Source organism: Camellia sinensis, chromosome 5 (genome assembly GCF_055761805.1).
Source record: "Camellia sinensis isolate YWXY chromosome 5, ASM5576180v1, whole genome shotgun sequence".
Classification (NCBI taxonomy): Eukaryota; Viridiplantae; Streptophyta; class Magnoliopsida; order Ericales; family Theaceae; genus Camellia; species Camellia sinensis.
Window position 1 is genome coordinate 22441385 of NC_138965.1, and position 22595 is coordinate 22463979.

The 22595-nt window shown below is 32.7% G+C and overlaps 1 protein-coding gene across 1 annotated transcript; it reads right to left on the minus strand.

Annotated features, from left to right (window-relative positions):
- Positions 1 to 1932: 1932 nt before the first annotated feature.
- On the minus strand, positions 1933 to 21326 carry LOC145790480 (small ribosomal subunit protein eS12-like). The gene is made up of 5 exons (XM_082868390.1): positions 21222 to 21326; positions 19806 to 19856; positions 3641 to 3941; positions 3015 to 3080; positions 1933 to 2235 (listed from the first exon to the last, which is right to left on the minus strand). Exons 2-5 carry the CDS (start codon positions 19811 to 19813, stop codon positions 2176 to 2178), a joined length of 435 nt encoding a protein of 144 aa, XP_082724516.1. The 5' UTR covers positions 19814 to 19856; positions 21222 to 21326; the 3' UTR covers positions 1933 to 2175.
- Positions 21327 to 22595: the final 1269 nt, after the last annotated feature.

Sequence of the window (22595 nt, forward strand, 5' to 3'; positions counted from 1 at the left end):
TTTCTTTTTTTTTTTTTTTTTCAATGGGCTCTATGAATTGGACTAAGAGCTCTATTAAAGGTACACATACCCATTTATCACACCAATACCTACTCTCCTACAATTTGTTATTTGAGTCTTAGATGCTTATAATTGCTTTTATTATATTAAAAGTGTGGATCTGAGAAAGTTTAGACTTAAAGAATAGAAGGTAGGGAATGACCCCATGTTAAATATTCAGTAACAACTTTTAATTTGGAAAAAAAAAAAAAAAAAAAAAGGAAAAGGAATGGTTTTGGTTTGAATTATTTAATAATCAACTAACCAATTGTGATGAGATTAAGTGCAATCATGTCAGTCAAAATCTTTTAAAATTGTAATTTTGTGTTCTTAAGACACCTAGATTCGATTATATTAGATTAGATAACAAAGATGTTTCAGAGTCATCAAATTTGAGAAACCATGTAATTAGGTTAAAAAAAAAAGTCAAATATGATGAAAAAGTGTTTTACCAAAATAGAAAAAAAAAATATATATATATATATATTATATCGTGTTTAACTTAAAATAAGTTTATTAGGGTAAAAAATATTTTTTACATTTTAAAAGGTTCCTAAACTATAGTTTTACAAATAATACCATCACCACCTCCACTGCTATCGTCACTATTACCAAGTATATTATTTTGAAAAATGCAATTAAATATTAAAAAACAATTATATAAAAATATGTTTTACACAAAAACATTAAAAATGTTTGAAACATGGGTCTCAAAGTGATTAATATTAGCTTGATTTAACAAAGGATAAGCTCTGACTAATAGTTGTAATAATGCAAAGCCACTAAAATAGGCTATTCGACTTTCTATTAAGTTGTACAACTGCTTTCAAGTAAGTTTTGAAAATATGTCACATAACATTTCATTTGTTTCCACAATAAAACATTTTTCAAAATATGTAATGATATCTATGCATAGGGAAATGTTATGGTGTGTATTCCTTTACATTTTATTATAAAATTTTGTAATATTAATTATAAAATGTATAACGTCATTATAAATTGACGTAATAAAAAATATCGTAATTAAGTCATTAACTTATATAACATCAACTATAAAAATTTTAAAAATTTTGTTACATAAAAATTATGTATTTTGTGGTTGTCGATATTAAATTTTCTGATAAAATTACACGTTTTTATAATAGAATGCTTATGATATACACCCTTAACGTGGGTGCACATCATAGTATTTTCTTTATACATATATCTCATTTGAGAATTCATTTCCGTTTGCTTTGAAACTTTTAGAAACAATTTTTTATGTTTCTAATCTGCAATTTTTTTTTTTTCTGTATTTTTTTATTTTACTTTGTTTTAAATATAATAAGGGTAAATTACACTAACTTCACAAAAAATTTAGAAAAAATATAATAAGTTTTACTATTTTTACATGGTTACATTAATCTCTTAAAATTTTAATTTATATAAAATTTGTTGATTGTATAGATGAAAAAATAATATTATCATATCTTTTATACAAAAATATATACTATTTTTATATTTTAACACCATCCTAATTAATTTCAATACATTTAATCTTACTAAATAAGAGATCAATATAATTATGTAAAAATTATAAGACTAGATATATTTTTTTCAAACCTCAAAAATATCAATGTAATTTACCCATACTTTATTTTATTTATTTTACTTTTAAAATCAAATTAATCTAGATACACTTAAAAAGATGTAAAAATTGTAAAAATATTTTTTTTTAAAATCACTAAATACAAAAAATAAATATACAAATTCAGCATATTTTCTCATTTTATGATATTTATTGCTCTGTTTTTTAAATATATAGATTTCTTCACACCCTGCTTCCAGATCTAATTTTTCATTGAAACAAGAAAACATATCTGCAAATTAAAGACAATTCTAGGATAGCAGAGATTTGGGACCAAAATGTAGTAGTTCCTAATTCAATTAATGAGAAGGTGAAATCTAAAATTAGGAAATAAACACTTTTGCCGAAGAACGAGAAAAAGCATATGGTATTTTGGGAAGATTATCACTTCCCATGCTAAAAAAGTAAACAGAATGGCATCAACTTCACTAATAGCGCACGAACAGGCTAAGAAAAGGCTCTCTGTCGAAGGTAGAACATCCTGAGATTCACTCACTAGTCATGTTTGCTTAATGAGACTTCACGTACTCCTGAACTATATGGAGACCCTCGGTTTCTTCTCCATAATCCTGCAAACAATCAGAATATATATATAAACCGGGACAAGGAGGTAATCAAGCATGAATTTCATTAGACAAAATATCAAGAACCATCTGCTGCAAAAAAAAAAAAATTAACAAAAAAGGAAAAAGTAAAGTTAAGCCTGTTTGATGGTGGTGTCATTGTTTTGTTTTCAATTTCTGCAAAACACAGAAATTTGATGCCATCTACTGCGGAAGTTAAAAATTTTGAACTACATCTCTGCTTTTATTAGACAACAGAGACAGAAAATTTGAAGCTTATACAATTGTTACAAGCGAATTAAATTTTGACCCTCTCGAAAAGACACTTGTTTCATGCCTGAACGTCAAACAAACCTATCTCACTCTCTCTCACATTACTGCTGCTATAGGTTAGAATTTTACATTCCAATCATTTTACCTCTCCTCATTTCCCCTCTAATCTACACCTTCGTCAGCGACTCCAGCACCAATTCCCTCACATGCCCACACCATCCCCTGCCAAGACCACCCTCCATGCCCCCATCTCTGACAACTAGTTTCGCCTACCCACTGGGGCCATCCGACCTCTGACTCTCTGCAACCTGAGCTTAACCCAAACACATGTGGTTGAATTCGGGTTGGGCCCAGGCACATCATGATAAACCTCGAGCTAGACCTGGAAAGACCCCCAACCCGACCAACTCACCCACGTTGCAGCCATATTGAAAAGGATAAAACAGTAAATTTCTTGTAAGAACACGGATAAAACAGTAAACTATGATGCACTTCTATTCATGTGTTCATACCTTCACAACAACACAGGAGCAACCGACTACCTTCCTTGCTTTCCCTTCTGAATCAATCTTACATAACTGCAAGAGTGGGTTGAGGGAGAGAGAGAGTCAAATAAGTTCAACAAGATTTTATCAATTGTCTACAGAAATTATCACAATAAGGAATAATATGGCACACCACCACCAATTGCAAAAGGACATATACCAAAACAAAAGGGTGGCAAAGAGCAACAGGTTATACAATTACATAAAACTTCCCTGGGGGTGGGGCCACAAATAACAAAAACAAAAAGTAAACTGGGCACTGAGTTTCACACTAGTCCGCTTAGAAAAAAGACAGATTGCCTGAGACACAGGCAGACAGGAAAGAAAATAAAGACTGATTGGATAAAAACATTCAACAAAAAGAGACCAATCATAAGTGCCCAGTTTCAAAGCACAGGACAAGAGAAAATTGACAGCAATTGTATCTTTTAACGCCAATAGTTTAAGCATAAGAGACCAATCATAAGTGCCAAGAAACCAAAAAAACGAACCATCACACTAAATTTGAGTGTCAAAACAAAGATTTAAGATATTACAACTACATATCAGGAAAACGATGTCAAAATAGGGATCATAAATGAAATGTAACTTACTCCAGCCCACTCGCCAAGAGTTTTTGCACTAGGCACCGATATCAAGCTGACATTATGATCAGCACAAAGTGCTTTGACCAATTTAACATAATCTGGCTGGTTGCAGTCCTCAGCTACCACACAAAGTTGGGCAGCATGCTTTTCAATCACCTTGGCACCTTCATGGAGCCCTCGTGAAAGCCCTCCATGAGCCAGTGATTTCCTCAGCACAAGCTGCAAGGCTGTCATGATGTCCATGGGCTCGCCTAGAGCTGGAGCAGGTGTTGGAGCAGGTATCTCTGCAACAACACCACCATCTTCTCTGTACAACAAGAGCTAAAAATTAGAGACATTAAAAAATAAAAATAAAAAAAAAAGAGTGGAACCCCAAATAATTGAAGATTCTTATTTAATCCTTAAATGATTCTCAGTAGCCTGGTCAGTTATTAAACTCAAGTCTATTGAACTTTAATTACCCATGTTGGGAGACTTGCTCAGACAAGTTAACCCAATCCATTTAGTACCCAAAAAATTTGCTTGGAAACAATGAATATTAACTCTTCACCATGATAGTTGCCAGTACCATTCTAAGATCCCTTCAAGTAATCATAAAATGTAAATGCCCACAAGGCATCCACATGAACACGTGAAACCAATAATGCCATTTCCTACATCCCCAACTAAGTTCATAACTTCTAATTTACAATAGTACCAGTTCAAAAGCCCAAATGTGACAATTCAACAAAGCCAAAGGTAGATTCCATATAGTCAACCAATATGAACTTGAAAGTAGAAGACATTGTCTATTTGACAAGATCTTATCAATCTAACACAAAACTTCTAAATAATCAACCAATATGAACTTGAAAATTCAAATCCCTAAAAGAATAGACTGTTTAGTAACTTGAAAATTCAAACCCCTAGATGAATAGACTGCTTAATAACTTGCTTGAAAAAACCTCTGCTCTTGCTCTCCAAATTCTCTAGGGAGAGCTGTTAAATCAATTACCTAATTTAGAAATTATGTATGTCTGGTCAGTGGCAGAGATAATCGAGGAAGATGAAGCTTGGAAGATGAGTTAGATAAATTGAAACTCTATACAATCATGATAAGACTAAATAAATAAATCTAGCCATAACAATGCAGCATCCCCTTGTATTATAATATAGGCCACACAAAGAAAATATAACAGAGTGACTTCAAGGAAATAAAGACCATAAGCACTTTAAGACATCAAAACCATCATAACAGTCTGCAAGAAAATCAAAAATTTGAACTTTTTCTCCATATTTTTCATTTGCCTTCCTTTCCCTATAATTAAAGCTTCTATACATCACCCTAAATATACTTTCTATGGTCCATCTCCTGGGTATATGCTATACTTCAGCAGGAAGGTTCCCACCACCCTGTTTCTTCAGCATATCTCTAAAACTTTGAAAAGGAATTTAGGTTGGTTTGGGGTGTACTAAAAAAGTACACTTTTTATCTTTTTATCTTTTTTGAGTCACATCACCTCTCTACTTTTTTGTACATCTTTTCGTAAAAAATCAAAAAGTACACTTATTTAAATCATCCCATAAGTACTTGCACTCTCTTATCTTGTTGCTCTAAGAAATGGCTGTGAAAGAGCCCTCAGAAGACCATAACCACTCCAACATACCAGAACCAGTACAACAGGCTACCAAACATCTAAATCCTCTCTGCACATTTTTTTCTTAAGAAGGAATCATAGTTCACTACTTTCTTCTACTACACCAAACTTGTTTCTCCCAAAGTATTGCATGACATTGAGGCGTCATTCCCTTTCCAAAGGTTTATGCAGCACCAAAACCAAAAAATGCCACTAACTATGAGGAAAAGGGATAGCAGTAGTACTTCAATTATCAACATAGACAAAATAAAAGCTGTAAAAATTATGCCAATTCATTAGAATTTTTATGGATTTCAAGTAGATTTTTCAAATTGTTTTGTAGAAACCTTATTTAAAAAAGGCGGACTAATAGCAAAAACTCAGTATGTACGGGGTTTTTAGCATTCACAATTGGGAGAAACTTTGGTTGCGTTTGGTAGAGTTTTGTAAATACGATTTGAGAGTATGAGTTGTATTTTGAGTTTGTGAGTTGTGAAATTATGATTTGAGTGTAGAAAATTTGTTTGGTTATGGTTTTTGAATAGAGTGTTGAATTGAGTTTTAAATTGAGTGTGGAATTGAGTTTTGAAAGTTTGATTTGACATGTGAAATAAGAAAATTTGTTTGGTTATGAGTTTTGGAAAGAGTTTTCAAAACTTAATTCAAATTGTTATAACTCATAACAAAACACACTACTTTCACACTATTGAAAATTCTGATCAACACTCATAACCAAACTCTGTTTAAAACTCAATTAAAAAAATTTATTATTAATAGAAAATAACATTAATCAATTTTTTAATTGAAAATACTACAAAGGAAATAATTTTTCTTTCAAAATAAATATTCAAAAAATTTAAATCATAAATATTTAAATAATCTAAAAAATTTAATAAGTAAAAAATTAAAATAAATATTCAAAAAATTTAAATCGTAAAAATTTAAATAATTTAAATATTCAAAAAATTTAAATAATTTAAAATGTTAATATTTTAAATTTAAAAACAACTCTATACTCAAATCGTAACCAAACACATAAAACAAAACTCAATTAAGAAATTATTTTTAAAACTCATAACCAAACACATAACTCGAAACTCCATACTACTTTCACAACTCTACACTCAAATCGTAATCAAATATATAACAAAAAAATTAAAATATTTAAAAATATTTTTATAAAATAGAGTTTGAATTATTTTTATAAAATATTTTAAAATTTAAAAAAATAAAATCGTAATATTTTGAAATTAAAATATTTAAAAATATTCAAAAAATTAAAAAAATCGTAACATATTTAAATATTAAAACATTTAAAATCTTAACAAAATTAAAATATTTAAAAAATTAAAATATTGATTTGAATTGAGTTTTGAAAAGAATTTTGAATTATGTGTTTAGTTATGAGTTTTGAAAAGTAATGATTATGTTTTGAATTGAGTTTTGAGAAATGGGTGTAGAATTATGTTTTGAAAGTTCAAAACAAACAATGCACTCAAATCAATGAGTGAAACTATAATTTGAAACCCTAACCAAACGGAGCCTTTAGTTCTCCAATTTTAACTCCTTCAAAACCTAGAGATCCGCACCAATAGCATTTACCGAGCTTTTAAAAGATACTCCCTAAAGATAATTGAAAAAGTTGAGAAATATTGTAAATTGACTTTTCAAAGTGAACAACAAATATGAAACATCTAAAAAATCAAATGAAAAATAAAGAACGTATAAAACATCCTCCTCTATAAGCCTAACTAAAGGAGAAAAAAGCACCCCCTTTGTTGGATAATCACCACAAATAAATCCTAAAAATCTTCCTCTACAAGCTACCTTACTAAACAAAGTTCTATCCACAACCTAGATCATTAAAAAATGAACACCGACAGCATCTTATGTTTCACATTAGTGATTTATGTTTCATCATTTTTTTTATTGGCACCGGGTGTCCGGATCAAAACCTGACTAATTCTCAAGGGTGCACAGACCCTCGGCAAGGAGTATTCCACAAATGCATCACAGTTAATTCAAGGGTTTTTCCCCAATCCAATGGCCCTAAGGAATTGTTAGCACCTACGAGGTTTCGATCCCTGAACCTTAGAGGGAGCACACCCCCAAAACCCAAGAACTTGCCACCAGGCCAACCCCTTCGGGTTTATATTTCATTATTTTGCACAACAATTATATTTTAGATGGGTCGATTTGATGAGTAGAAAAGGAAATGACAAAGGGATGGTAGCTATCCCTTGTTTGGATGTTTAGGGAGAGGAGGGGAAAAAGTAGTAATGGAAAATGTCCTCAAAGGCCCACTTTCATTGGCCTCCCTAAAATAGGAGAAGTTAAAGGAAAGGAAAAGGAGTTAATGATTACATGTTCCCCACCCCAAATTTTTCTGTCATTCCAGATATAGTTTTAGGAATTAGTTTTCTTTGATTTAGTTATTTATTTTATTTGGTTTGGAATAAATTGATTGTGTTTGTGTATATCCTATGATGCAAGGATTGTCCACTTCCATTCAACTTCACACACTTGTCCCAAAGTTTTGAAACCTACACCATTGAGCAAACAAAAAAAGGAGACCGGGTTAAGGTCACTAGTTCAACCATGAGGCCAACCGGAATCGTAATATGACGTTATGATTACCTCATAAATAAATTAAAATTTATACATAAATAAAAATATAGACATTAAAATTAAAGGGAAAAAAAACATAAATAGAAAATATAAACTATCAAAATTACATAAGATGAAAAAAATGTTGCATGGTATTTGTTAATAATATTTAATTGAGTCATAATTTAAAAAAGGTCATTGAATTTGATTTTGGAAGAAACTATACTATCAACACTCCCTCTAAACAAATTGATTGAATGCAAAATCTTTGATTTTGGACGGAAATCAAAATTTTCAACTCCCTCTTTAATCAAATTGATTCAAATAATATGATTGTTCTTAGGTTCTTTTTGAAGAAATCTTCTCCTATAAATATGAAGAGACTTTCCCACAACCTTTTACAGCTTCTAATGGGATTCCTTATAAGAGGAGACTACTGAAGAGGCATATCTAGTTAAAATTTTGATATATATGATATATAGGAAGAAAAAAAACAGAGAAAAAAAATGAAAATGAAAATGAAAGAATTATGACAAGTCAATTCTGTTGAACCATTACTGGTTTGAACAAACGATCAGTTCAACAGCAATTTTTACCAATTTTAAAAAGTGCACCGGTTTTAGGGGAAGGACGATTTAGAGATTTTATCTAGATCGTTCATAGACCAACTGATGGTTTGACCGATTTAACTGACCAGACAGCAAGTTCACTCCAAGCAAACAAGCAACAAGTGAGATGCAGAAATAGGGAGAGAAGAAAAAGGGGGTAAAGAACAAGTTGTCAGGTTTGTTCTTCAATCAAGAGTCACCAAAAAAGAAAGAAGAGTTAGGCTTATATAGCGAAAGGTCAGTCCAAACCCTATTCTCCCTTGCTTAAGTGCCAATCCTAAAGAGCCCTGTGTCTAATCGCTAAATTAATCATGTGACTAGTATGCACATCATAAGTTATAAGATAAAACCAAAGGTGGCAAACGGGTGAGTTCAAGTTGACCAAAACAACTTGTGCATTGAAAACCCAACCCACTCATTTGATAAATGGGTTTAAGCACAATGGGTTGGGCACATAACCAGTTTAGTTCATCATTTTTTTTCCCAATAGATGGCAGCCATGGTGGTGGTGGTGGGGTGGTGGGGTGGTGGTGGTGGTTGTTCCCAGCAAGTGTGAGGAAGAGAAAGGGTGGAAGAGAGCGTAGGAAAATGAAAGTCTAGAGAGAAGAGAGATAAGATGAAGAGAAATGAGAAAGTAAATTCTACATTTTCACTCTTTCAAAAGCTGAGAATGAGTGCTTGGTTACAACCTTAAGCTCATTTGGAAAAGACTCAAGCTCAGGGTAAGCGATGGTACTCTGTTGGACTTAGTTATTAGAGATGCCAGTGTGCTAATGTTTAAAAATCAATTATGTGTGCCAGATGATTGCAAGCTCAAAAAGAAGATACTAGAAGAGGCTCACAATTCAACTTACACAATGCATCTAAGAAGTACAAAGATGTATCCAAATTTAAGGAAAAGGTAATGGCGATATGGAGAGAGAGAGAGAGAGAGAAATTTGTGTTCACGTCGGGATTTACTCCATCAATGTCTCCACCATCAGGTACCCCTGTGGAAGCTCGTTCACAGTTTCTATTCTGGTTTGATTGACTCATTCAAACAAATGGTTGACTCGGCGTGTGAAGAACTAGGGGCACGGGAGTTGTTTGAAAATCTGAGTGGAAATTCCCTACACCATGCATTTGCCTCTCGACAAGAGAAGCAACTAACCCCAAGTGGTATAAAGCAAGGTGGCCTATATGAGGTAGGTCATAGTGTAGATATTGCTCAGAAAGTCGCAGTATTGTCTAGAAAAATGGACCAACTGTTAGCAGTAGGATACATTTCTTCATAACCAGCACAACCACCATAACAAGAGGCTCGCACAATGTAAGTTAAACGTCTACAGCCAGATGGAAATGAATCAATTGGTCTGATCAACAGGGTCCATCAAGGCAATATACTCAATTGACTCTCTATCATGAATACCCTCTTTGTATGAATTCAAATGCAGACCATTAACTTTGAATGATTGACCATCAAGGGGGTTTAAAATTTCTAACCGGGGCAATGGAAAGTGATCATTCCTAGTCATGGAGACAAGTTCCCTATAATCAATGCAGACGCGCCACCCAGTAGTGGTACATATAGGAATTAGCTCACCACTCTCATTTTCAACCATTGTAATTCCTAGCTTATTGGGTACAACTTGTGTGGGACTCACCCACTTGCTTTCAGAGATGGGGTAAATGATACATGCATCTAACATTTTCACCTGAAGTGTTGTTGGGGTCACAATGGAAGGTACTGCAGGCTCACTATCATCTACTGCACAACATTCATTATCATTGGAAGGGTGTTGGGATGCATGAAACACATTCAATTTGACTTGCATATTTCCAAATAATACTTCCATCACTCCCGTCTTATAGTTAATGCATGCATTGGCAGTGGCTAACAACGATCATCTTAAGATGACTGAGATTTGTTTCTTATCAGTTATTGTAGGTTCCATGTCAAGGACAAGGAAATCAACAAGAAAGTAAAACTTATCGACATTAACTAGGACATCCTCAAGTATGCCACAAGGGGTTTTGACGGAACGATTAGCTAACTGAAGAGTCATCAATGTAGGTTTCAACTCACCAAACCCAAATTCCTCGTACACCGAATAGGGAAGAAGGTTGACACTAACACCTAAGTCAAGGAGTGCCTTTTCAATCAAATGTTTACCAATGATACAAGAGATGGTAGGTGCACCTAGATCTTTAAGCTTAGGGGCAATGTTGTTGGTCAAATGGAACTCACCTATTCAGTGAGTAGGATCTTTTTGGTTACATGGGTCTTGGATTTATGCTTTTGAGTGCACAAATCCTTGAGGAATTGGGCATAGGAGGGTACTTGTTTAATCGCCTCTAACAAGGGAAGATTGATTTTCACTTGATTGAACACCTCCATCATTGCTTCGATAGATGCCTGCTTTTCTTCCTATTGAAAGGAGAAGGATCATTTAAACACTAGGAATATGGTGCCTTTGGCACATAGGGTGCAGTAAGCTCACATGTAAGACTCAATGGAGGAATGTTTTCTCTGGTCTCATCACTTTGTCCTGGTGGATTTTGAATCTAACTACCCAGCTCTCCCACTCTTTCATTAGTTCAATTTATTCGGTTTGGTATTTCTCAACCACTCCTAAGATTCCTGACAAATTGAATTTTCTCTATGTTCTTGCAATAAGATGATTCCAACCCATACTACCCCTTTGGATTCTTGACTGGCTGACAAGCAATTTGTCCTTCCTTCCTCTTACTCAAGGTGTTAACCAGTTGGCCAATTTGGATAGTTTCGAAATGGATTGGTAGTGGGAATAGACAAGTTGGTTTGTAGCCTGCAAGATCTGTAACACTGTTTCTTCAAAAGGTGAATTTTTCTGAGAAGGTTATTGGTATGACTGTTGAGACACAAGTTGATAGAGAAGTGGATTGGCAGAATTTTGAAGATTCTGCCATGGTGGAGGTGGAACATAGGAATTTCCTTGCGGTTGTGAATGCCAAGAAAAGTTTGGATGGTTTCTCCATCCCGAGTTATAACTTATCAGAATCTCGATCCGAATCTTACGATCCTACGATCTTACGATCTATTCGAGTACAATCGATCTGGATCGTGTAAAAAATTCCTCATAGGTAGGATCTTTCGATCCTGGTAATGGTATCTTATAGGATCGTGGAATCCCGATCCGAATCCGATCCTATCCGATCCAATTTACAATCCTTGTTTTGTATTGTATAATATATTTTATTATAAATTTTATATTTGTTGTCTAAATATCAATTTATGTGATCAAAATAAATAATAAAAATTAAGTAGTATTAAATCAAATAGACTAAGAAAAACAAATTAGGAAACAAACATTCAAATATTGTGGTAATTTAAGAAAATTAACTAATCGGAAAAACAAACTTAGCTTTAGTGGAGTCTATGGAGGGTAAGATAATTGCAACTTTATCCCAATTTTTGGAGAGATTACTTTTGTGACTTGAATCCGCTCCACCAGGGATACTAAAGACAAACCTTATCATTCGGTTAAGCTGCTCTTTTGAATTCTTAATCTATTTTCATATCCAATTTTGTTAAATATTTTTTCTTGACTTTTTATGTATTATTGTAGATTGTTCAGTATTTTGTTATAGAATTCTTTTTCTTCACTTTCTTTTTTTATGAAATACAAAACTTTTACCATCGAGTTTTCTATTATATAATATTATATGTACATTTTACATGGAATATTATATTTTTCACAATATTTTCACTTCTTTTTAATAAAATATACGCTCCCTTTGTGTATACTTTTTAAGAAATGTTTATTTAAATTAAATTATTATGTAATTTGTCTTTTTCGATAGGATCTTACGATCCTCGGTCCGATTCTACGATCCGATCCTATAAACAGCTCCAACGATCCAACATTTATAAGTGTTTGAGAATGGATCATTACCCAGTTTAGAAAAACCTTCGACTGCATTGACATGCTCCTGAACTAACTCAGAACACTGAGGTGCCGATGGGCACTCGGTTGTATAGTAGATAGGACTTAAACAAATTGTGTAAGCCTCTTTGTATAGCGGTTGTGCTGGTTGTGAATAAATGTGTCCTACTGCTAACAGTTGGTCCATTTTTCTAAACAATATTGCGACTTTTTGAGCAATATTTGCACTATGACCTACTTCATATAGGCCACCTGGCTTTGTACCACTTGGACTTGGTTGCTTCTCATGTCAAGAGGCAAACACATTGGGTAGGAAATTTTCAATCAAATTTTCAAACAACTCTCATGCCCCTACATTACTCTTAATCATAAACGTCCCTCAACAGGCCGAGTCAACCATTTGTTTGAATGAATCGATTAAACCAGAATAGAAAATGTGAATGAGCTATCACTGGGGTACCATGGTGGCTATGAAGCACGGATACTTCAAATAGGAAGACGTATCTGTATCGGATACCGATACTCCTCGAATACTTACGGATACGTATCAGATACTTATTAAAAGTATCGGATACTTCTTAATTAATTTTGAAGTATCAAATCCTCCAAGTCACGTATTACTCCTTTTACGAAATTAGAATTATATTATTTCTTGCATAACATCATGATATAATATAATTGCAAGAATAAATAGAATATTTTTACAATACTTTGTTTAATTTTTTTTTAATAAAAATAACATAATAAGCTCAAACAATAGAATTCATCAAATTGGCATATCTTCATTATATCATGCGTGCCCCCTATAACTACATAGAAGGAAGGATTAATAAGATAATATAACAATAGTAAAATTAAATATCAATAAATAAATAAAAAAATAAACTTGCATAGAATATTTTTGACTAGTGCAAAAGGAAAAAATATAGGGTCAAGTTATGGATTGTTTTGATATTATAATATCAACATATTAGACTTGATATTGAAAGGAAATATTTGCAAGACCTATTGAAAATTTAAAAACTAAATTAACTATTAGCTTAAATTAATACCTAATTCGTAAAGATTAGTATTTTGCATTGGGGGTGTTTGAGAAGAAAAAAAATAGCCCAATTTAGGCTAAAATTCACAAAATGACAAAATAGGCTAAAATAACTAATAAGACAAAATATCACATCAAACCCATAATCATTTCACTTTTTTTCTCACAAACATCACATCCAACCACAAAAAAATCCAATCATCTTCCCAAACACAAAAATTTTAGCCTACTAAAATAGTCAAAAACTAAATAACCTACTAAAATAGCCACTTCCCAAACGAGGCCATTATAAAGTTACTGTGATTTCTCAACATTCTTGAGTTTGAGTTTATGTGTAACTCATTGCTAATAATTTATTTATTTTTTATTTTTTACAAACGTATCCTAGCCGTACCCGTATCCTACTTTTTTAAGTTTTGCTGTATCGCCGTATCCGTATCGTATCGTATCCATATCTCGTATCTATATCCGTGCTTTCTAGCATGGTGGGGACACTGATGGAGTAAATCCCGAAACCTTTCCCAAGTCTCATGGAAATGCTCACCATTAATTTGAGAAAATTGATAATGGCACATCTTATCTAATTGGTGTTGCCTATTGGAAAATTTTTGTCCAAAAACTTTTGCCTCATTTGGTCCCAGGTTGTGATAGAGTTAACGGGCAAGGAACGTGGCCAGTGTTTGGTCTTATTCTTAAGTGAAAAGGGAAACAGTCTTAACCTAAGGGCCTCATCGATAAAGTTTTGAAGTTTCACTATAATACAGGTCTCTAAAAACTCACCGAGATGTTTATAGGGATCCTCATTACTAAGCTCGTGGAAAGATGAAAGCATTTGAATGGCACTAGGCTTAATCTCATAATAGATCGCTTCGGTAATTGGCAATTGGATGCACGATGATGAGACATCAGTGGCAATGGTAAAATGTGCCTTCAGTGACCTAGGTTAGTCTACTACTGCTTTAATCATTACTAAAGTCTATTTAGATTTCCGAATATTTCTAAGGGTCCGCTTTAGTTTAGGGTCGTACAATAATTTTGGAATACGAGAACGACGACCATGCATACAACACTTCCTTTTTCATTTTATTTTTTTAGTTTTATTTTTTGATAAAACAACACAAAAAAAAAAAAAAACAAACAAACAAACAAACAAACAAAGAAGAAGAAGTTTGTCTCAAATTCTGGCAATGTGCGACGTCTAGGCGGCGAAGGTCAAAAGCCGATCTCATTTATAGGTAGCCTCACCGCTTGACTCTACTGCCAATCATCTCGCCTTGAGATTAATTTTGGGGAAGCCCTTGAAGGTCCTACCTCAGGATTTGCAGGGTTCTCGAAGGAGATGTATGCCCATTGGCCATCGAATGAAGTACACCAAGGCACTAGTGACTTGGCCATACCCGTCTGTCGTTCTAAATCCTTGTTTTGCTTCTTTAGCTGACTATTCTCCCACCAAACGTCCTGATACATCCACTGAAACAGGGAGAGTTATGCACTCAACCGTTGCACTTCATTCGTCCTACTCTGTAATCGGCGAGACAAATTGAACACTACAGTGAAGGACTATACACGTTTTTAGTGTGTGGGAGTTAGCGTCAATGTCAGACTTGGCTGCCAATGGCTGCTTGAGTGACATTACTGAAAGCAGGGACTTAGGTACTCTAAGGAGTCAATATCTTGTACCGTCTCTAGAGTTTCATTGAGGTCAGGAAAAAGGGTGAGAAAACGAGTGAAGGCCATGTCAGAGAAACAAAAAAAATCCAATCTTTAACGGACTGATTTTGGCAGATTTTCACTCTGTCGTTTCCCTCACAGGCCGGCTTTAAGAAGAGGAAGAAGAAGACGAAGAGGATGAAGAAGACAAATGGAAGGGTGGTTGGAGAATATCGAGGCCAACCATGTTGTCAAGGCCGCAGTCATTGAATTCGTGAATTCAGACATAGCGCTCGATGCTTCGACAAAGGAAAGGCTAGGAGAAAAGAGAAGAAGAAGGAGAAGAAAAAAAAAGACGACATTCGTGTTTCGACAGAGCGAAGCTTAAAAAATAATAATAATAAATAAAAATAAAATAATAATAATACAAATTTTGTATATATTTGTGTTTAGTTTCTAATCCTTTTGCAGGTAAAGTTTCCTTCAAGTTGGGGTGCATCTTTCTCCTGCATCGCACTTGTGGTATTTTCAAATGATAAATGATATAAGAGCCTATATGGTAAAAAATCTGAACAAACGTTACATCGGGAATAGTTGAGTAAAACAAAAGTAATTTTGTTTAAGACATGTTACTGTAAGGATGCAATTGATAATTTTCACTGAGGAACTTTATCACCATAAGCCTTGGAATCTGGCTCTGAAGACCATTTCTTTTGAAATTTATGTTTTATTTTTATTTTTATTTTTTGTTTCGTGTTTTTTTTTTAAAAAAAAACTTCACCACACACAAAAGGGACAAGACTCCATTTGGGTTGTAGTCATACTCGCCATTCCTCAAAAGTTTATTTTTCTGCACACTTTGGGTTGTAGACAGAGAAAGGACCAAGTTTTGTGTTGTAAGACAGTACCATCAATGATAGTATTGTGAAGAAACCATGCAATAGGGGAAGCTATTTTGGTGCAGCAGGAAGATATGAGAACATATCCACATTTTTTTGAGGTACGAACTAGAAAATTTTGGAGACAAAAATTAATATGGGGGGTAAAATTATAATATTCCAAGTACCAAACAAGGTACCAAACACCACCCAAACGCAACCTAGGATATCTAAACCCAACCCCCAAATGAGCTTAAGATTGCAACCAAACATCCATTCTCAACTTTTATAAGAGCAAAAGTGCTTCCTCTCTTACCTACCTCTTCTCTCTAGAATTTCTCTCATTTTCCTACACTTCCTTACTAGCCAAACACCTTCCATTGCTCCACCCTTGCAGGCACCACCAGAAGTCACCACCACCACCACTAACCACCTCCCCCTCATCAGAAAAAGCTCTAACTGACCACCTAAGTGGTGGTGGTGGGGTGGTAGAGAAAGTGGCAAACGGGTTTAAATGGATACTCATGTCCAACCCATTTAAACTCAATTCTAATTGGGTTGCAACACATTAATGAATTTGGGCGAGTCTAAAAGGGTTTTAAATTGTTGTAATTGGTTGTGTTCATAGGTATGAGTTGACTTTTCACCTCTAGTCTAGATCAAATTGTAGTAGTTTAGTATATACTTTTCAATTTAAGAAAATTATTTTTAAAAAGGATAACCCTGTTTGGTTTGGAGCTTTCCAAAACAATTTTCTGAGTTTAAATTCATTCTTTTATATTTTTAGTAATTTTTTAAAATATTTTAATCAATTTTTTTTTTTTACTTTTTATGCCCACTTAATCTTGTCTTGACAATAAGGGAAGAAATAGCCAGTAATACGATAAACCAAGACTATAAGTTCTATCGCAGGATTAGGAACTTTGAAATGGAAATTGCACTTAAGAAGATGAAATCAAATAAGGCTTTAGGACCCGATGATATCCTTATTGAAGCTTGGAAGTGTTTGGGTAAAAAGGAAGTTGGTTGGTTGACTGGGTTGTTTAGCAAAATTTTGTTGACTAGGAACATGCCAGATGAGTGGAGGAAGAGTATTTTAGTGCCAATCTATAAGAATAAAGGTGATGTCCAGAATTGTAACAACTATAGAGGAATCAAGCTAATGTGTCATATAATGAAAGTGTGGGAGAGGGTGATGAAACGCCGATTGCGAGATATAACAAAGGTGTCAGAGAATCAATTTGGGTTTATGCCTGGTAGGTCAACAATGGAAGCGATCTATCTTTTGAGGAGACTAATAGAAAAATATAAAGAAAAGAAAAGAGACATTCATATGGTGTTTATCGACCTTGAGAAAGCATATGACAGAGTGCCCCGACATATAATATGGTGGGTGTTAGAGAAGAAAGGGGTGACAAAAGGTTACATTAACGTGATTAGGGACATGTATGAAGGGGTGGTGACCACTATTAGATCGCCAGTTAGAGAGAGAAATGAATTTCCTATCACTGTAGGGTTACACCAAGAATCTACCTTAAATCCTTATCTTTTTGCTTTAGTTATGGACGAGTTGACGATAAATATTCAGGATGGCGTGCCATGGTGCATGCTTTTTGCAGAGGATATTGTGCTAGTGGATGAGACTAGAGAAGGAGTTAACACAAAGTTAGAGATTTGGAGAAAAACTCTTGAATCTAAAGGATTCTGGATAAGCAGAACTAAGACAGAATACATGAAGTGTAAATTTAGTAACAGTAACAATGAAAGCAGAGGAGAAGTGAAGATTGAGAACCAAGAATTGCCTAAGAGTGAACATTTTCGTTATTTAGGGTTGATTATCACAACAGCAGGAGAGATTGATGCAGATGTGGCCCATAGGATTAAGGCGGGATGGTATAAGTGAAGAAGTGCGTCTGGGGTATTGTGCGATAAACGAATACCCACTAGACTAAAAGGTAAGTTTTATAGAACAGCTATTAGACCAGCTATGTTGTATGGGACGGGGTGTTAGGCAACCAAGAAACAACATGTAGATAAGATGAGTGTGGCTGAGATGAGAATCCTAAGGTGGATGTGTGGTAAGACTAGATAAGACAGGATTAGGAATGAGTGTATTCGGGAATGGGTAGGAGTAGCACCGATAGAAGATAAGTTGAGAGAGAATCGTTTGAGATGGTTTGGTCATGTTCAACGGAGACCAACAGAGACAGTAGTGAAGAGATGCGATGCTGTAACGGTCGATGGAAGTGTTAGGGGACGGGGTAGGCCTAGATTAACATTGACTAGCGTTTTAAATACAGATATGAATCTACTTAATTTGACTAATGAAATGGCCTTTGAGAGGGCCGCGTGGAGAAGAAGGATTCATGTAGCCGACCCCATTTGATGGGACTTAAGGCTTGGTTTTGGTTGGTTGGTTGGTTGTACAAAAATCTTTAAAAAATTAATTAAATACAACAAAATACGAAAATGTATTAAATTTTCATATTTGTTTTGTATTTTTTGTATTTGGTGAATTTTTTTAAGTTTTTTTCTACAAATATTATACTTTTTAAGCGTACCTAGATTAGGTGTATCTAAAAAAATAAAAAATTTGTATAAAATTTTTAAAAAATTCACTAATAACCCAAAAAAAAAACTCAATTTTCAGAAAAATATCGTAAACCAAACAAGAATCTAAGACCATACAAATAGAAAAATCCATCTTTTATCACAAAATCATGGACTCTTTAAATTTTAGGAGAAAATTGTTATTTGCTCCATTTGTTCTACTACATTTTTCATTTTCTAAAATTTAGAACAAAATTTAGAAAATAAAAATAAAAACGTGTCCTAAATTTAAAGATTTCATCACTTTGTAATAAAAAAATATCTTTTCATTTGTATTGTAATTTTAAAAATATTTACCACTAAAATTTAAGTAATTTAATTTTTCCAAAAAAATCATAATTTAACATTAAAGCAAATAAACATGCTAGAGACTCCAAAAAATTACCAAAAATTCTACACAATACTCACATGCATCATGGATGTAAGTCCCACAGCCATGTGAATATTGTGTAGAATTTTTGGTAATTTATTTGGGACCCCTAAACTCTAAAATTTTAAATTTCTTCAACTTAAACCCTACATTTTAAAATTGATAGCAATCTTAATCATCATCCTGATCTATTTGTTGAACTAACAAAAGAGGGGCAATTTAGTCTTTTTACCCATCACCTTACAGATAAGTTCATCACCTTATGGATATATTCCATTTCTTACCACTCCCCATTCACTACTTATTCTCTATTTCTCAATTTCCCCTTCCTAATATCCAAACAACGGGAAAGATTAACACCATCCATTCACTTTCTTTCTTTTTTGTTTCTCCCCTCTTTAACACTAGCCTTTCCTTTCCTCACCTCTTAAACTTCCAATCAAATTTTATTTCCTTACTTTTCTCCTCCTATTAGGTATATGAACAACTATTTAGGTTAATGTGTGGATTTTTTGGGATGGCTAGGTAGAAAAAAATCAATGGAGATGGATTTGTGCTTTCTAGTAGTTATGCATGCCAATAAGAGGACATCAACATGATTTTGTAATCAATCCCTCAACTTCTTAACCGTCGGTTGGTATCTAAAATCTATCAAGCAAACTAACCATCCAAGAAGTATAAACTAAAATGAGGTCATTTGGAGAGAAGGAAAAAAAGAGTAAAAAGAATCACCTTTTGGAAACTCAATAGAATACTAAAACAATTAAACAAGGCTAAAGTACTTCACAAACTACAATTTGGCATTACTTGTATGCAACAATGCTAACAAGCACTTTAAATTGATAAAGTATTCCTAACTTAAACAAACAAGAAAAAACCACATACCCTGACATTTTTCTGAAGATGTTAAGGTCAAAGTTCTCCTTCCTGCTTTTGCTGCCAAAAGTAAAACAAAAGACTAAATCAGATGATGACTCAAATTGCTCAATAACAGTAGCTGAATAGAACGTCAACAAATGCTCCCTGATTCACCATGCTTTGTTAATATGTAACTTTAAAAGTTAGGTGATATACATAACAAAATATTGGTAAACCAAATCAACTCACTATTGAGTTGTTTATAGTCATTGTGACTTTCTTATTTAATGGATTATCTCCTAAGTTTGGTAATTACTAATTGTTGGTAACTGAAGTGCATGGAATGAAATACTTAAAACAGATTAGAAACAAGTGGAGTAAAAAAGCCATATTAAATAGAAGAATATGGGAAATGATCAATAATAACAAAAAATGCAGCAGCGCTCCAACAACAGTATGACTGGCCCAGGATTTGTTGCATGAACAAACTTCCAAAGTCAAACAAGCAATCAACTCGAAAAACCCAATCACTGTTTAAGCCACAGCCAAACTGAGAAACAAGTAATATCCTAATGTCTTTGTCTTCAGCTAAGTTTTCTAAGTGCCCACTTGCCAGCACTTTGTGCCTTGTAGATTTTTCCCTTTAGAATCTGGTCTTATAATTGTTTTGTGGTTTGAAATTTAACCACACGTCACACACAATGTCTCTTTTTCTTATTTTTTTTAAAGATTTTTAGTTTTAGAAACAACAAACTAAATCAAATGAGATTATAAGACATTAAATGCCTGGGTATAGAATTATAAAACAAAAACACTAGCATCAACAACAAACAATCTATCTAAAAAAAAACAAGTTATACCCAAAAAAAAACACACAAGGATTAGGAATTGCCAAATGTTCAATCAGTGAAGTGCATGTAAGATATCAGATAGCAAGTATTAGCCATTATAGAATTTGATCCCCCCATAAAAAGACAAGCCCTAGCACATTGTAATGTCCTTGATTGAGTTTCTTGAGCACCCATTTGCTATCAGTTTTGTGTTTTACCATTCTTTTTTATCAACATCCCCAGTCCTTGTTATTTTCAGTAGAAAATCATATCCTATACTTTTTCAGCCTTCTCAATTTTAAATAAAAACTTAGTGAACAATCAAAAAAATTAAAACAACAAAGAAAAAGAAATGAGAACATTCCTCAACTAGATATATAGATCTCTTCCCATATCATTCTTTTTCTAATTAGTACATATATCACTATAAAAAATATATATAAATAAAAAAACAACACTGATTCAAATACATAGAGAACAGGGAATTGAGATTTTACAACCAAAAAAAAAAAAAAAAGAGATGTGATTGAAATCATTAAAACCCTAAAATCAGCAAGTGAACAATACATGTATATGTGTGTGTATATATAATCTGCATGAGAGATCGGTTTACCTTGATGATGTGAAGAAGAAAACTGCGCTACTTGGTAGTCACTGCTTGCGAATGAGGGAGGAGAGAGAAGATGAGCTAACGTCTTTTATAAGATTCACAGTCTAGCCAATAAAACCCTAAAACGTTCAATTACTAAAGTGCCCTCCATTTTTATTTTATTTTTTAATATTAGGGTCATTTTTTATTTGATTTTCTGAAAAAAAAATTCTAAATTTTTTTAAAATGAAATTTAGTTTGACAAAAGTAAATATTAAAAATATATTTTTAAATTTTTAAAGATTATTTTTATGCTCCAGAAAAATAAAATTATATAAAAAAAATATTTTTTTATTTTTTTATCAAATTGATTTTTAGTTTTTTAGAAGAAAAAAATTGGAAACCAAATCAAACATTTTTTTAAAAAAAAAATATTGGGGCAAACAAAAAAAATTTCTAATAAATAATAGTGAAAAAAGGAAAATTCTAACATACTCACCTTTAAAAATCATATACCATATGCAACCTGGTTATGCTATTTTCTCTTTTAATTATGGTCAATTTTCTTTTTAGTTGTGACATTATTTTAATTATAACTTATGAATTCTTTAGTTATACCTTATGTTGTGTTTAATTATGACATTTCTTTTTAGTTATGACTCAACAAAGTATGAAATTATGTTTTTTTTTTTAATTTAATTATAAGGTGTATATGGGTGTATACACCAAAGTGTTTCCCCAGTATAAATCAATTTCTCCTTGGATTTGAGGTCATCAATTATGTGTAATTGTTATTTTAAAAGATTACAAGCTATATTTTTATTTTTAAAATAATATTCAGCTTGCTTGTTTTTATTTTTCAGAAAACAATTTTCATAAAATTTTACATTCTTATTTTTCATATTTTTTTGTTTTTACTGAAATTTTTTTAATATTTTAAGCAATTTTTTTACTTTTTAGACACACCTAACATAAATACACCTAAAAAGTTAAAAAATTATAAAAAAAAAAAATCTTTTCAAAATTCACTAAATACCAAAAATACAAAAAAAAAATACAAGAATTCAGTACATTTTTTATATTTTTATGTATTTATTAATTTTTTAAAATATTTTTTCACAAATTTTTTTACTTTTTAGATACATCTAACTAAGGTGCATCTAAAAAAGTAAAAAAAAAAATGTTTAAAATTTAAAAAATATTCACTAAAAACAAAAGAATACGAAAACTAAAACTAAAAACTCAATTTTCAAAAAATTTAATTCAAAAAACTCAAATCAAACACACTGAATAATGTTATGTTGACCAATTTTAAGTAGCATATAATATATCACCAATGCATTTGTAATCACATATGACAAGAAATCTTCTCTCTAAGAAACCCTAACCCCTTTTTCT

Coding starts and splice junctions, on each gene's coding strand:
- LOC145790480 (XM_082868390.1), bottom strand. Junction 3,081..3,640: donor CTCTTGGCGAGTGGGCTGGA/GTAAGTTACATT, acceptor CCACTCTTGCAG/TTATGTAAGATTGATTCAGA. Junction 2,236..3,014: donor GCTCCTGTGTTGTTGTGAAG/GTATGAACACAT, acceptor GATTGTTTGCAG/GATTATGGAGAAGAAACCGA.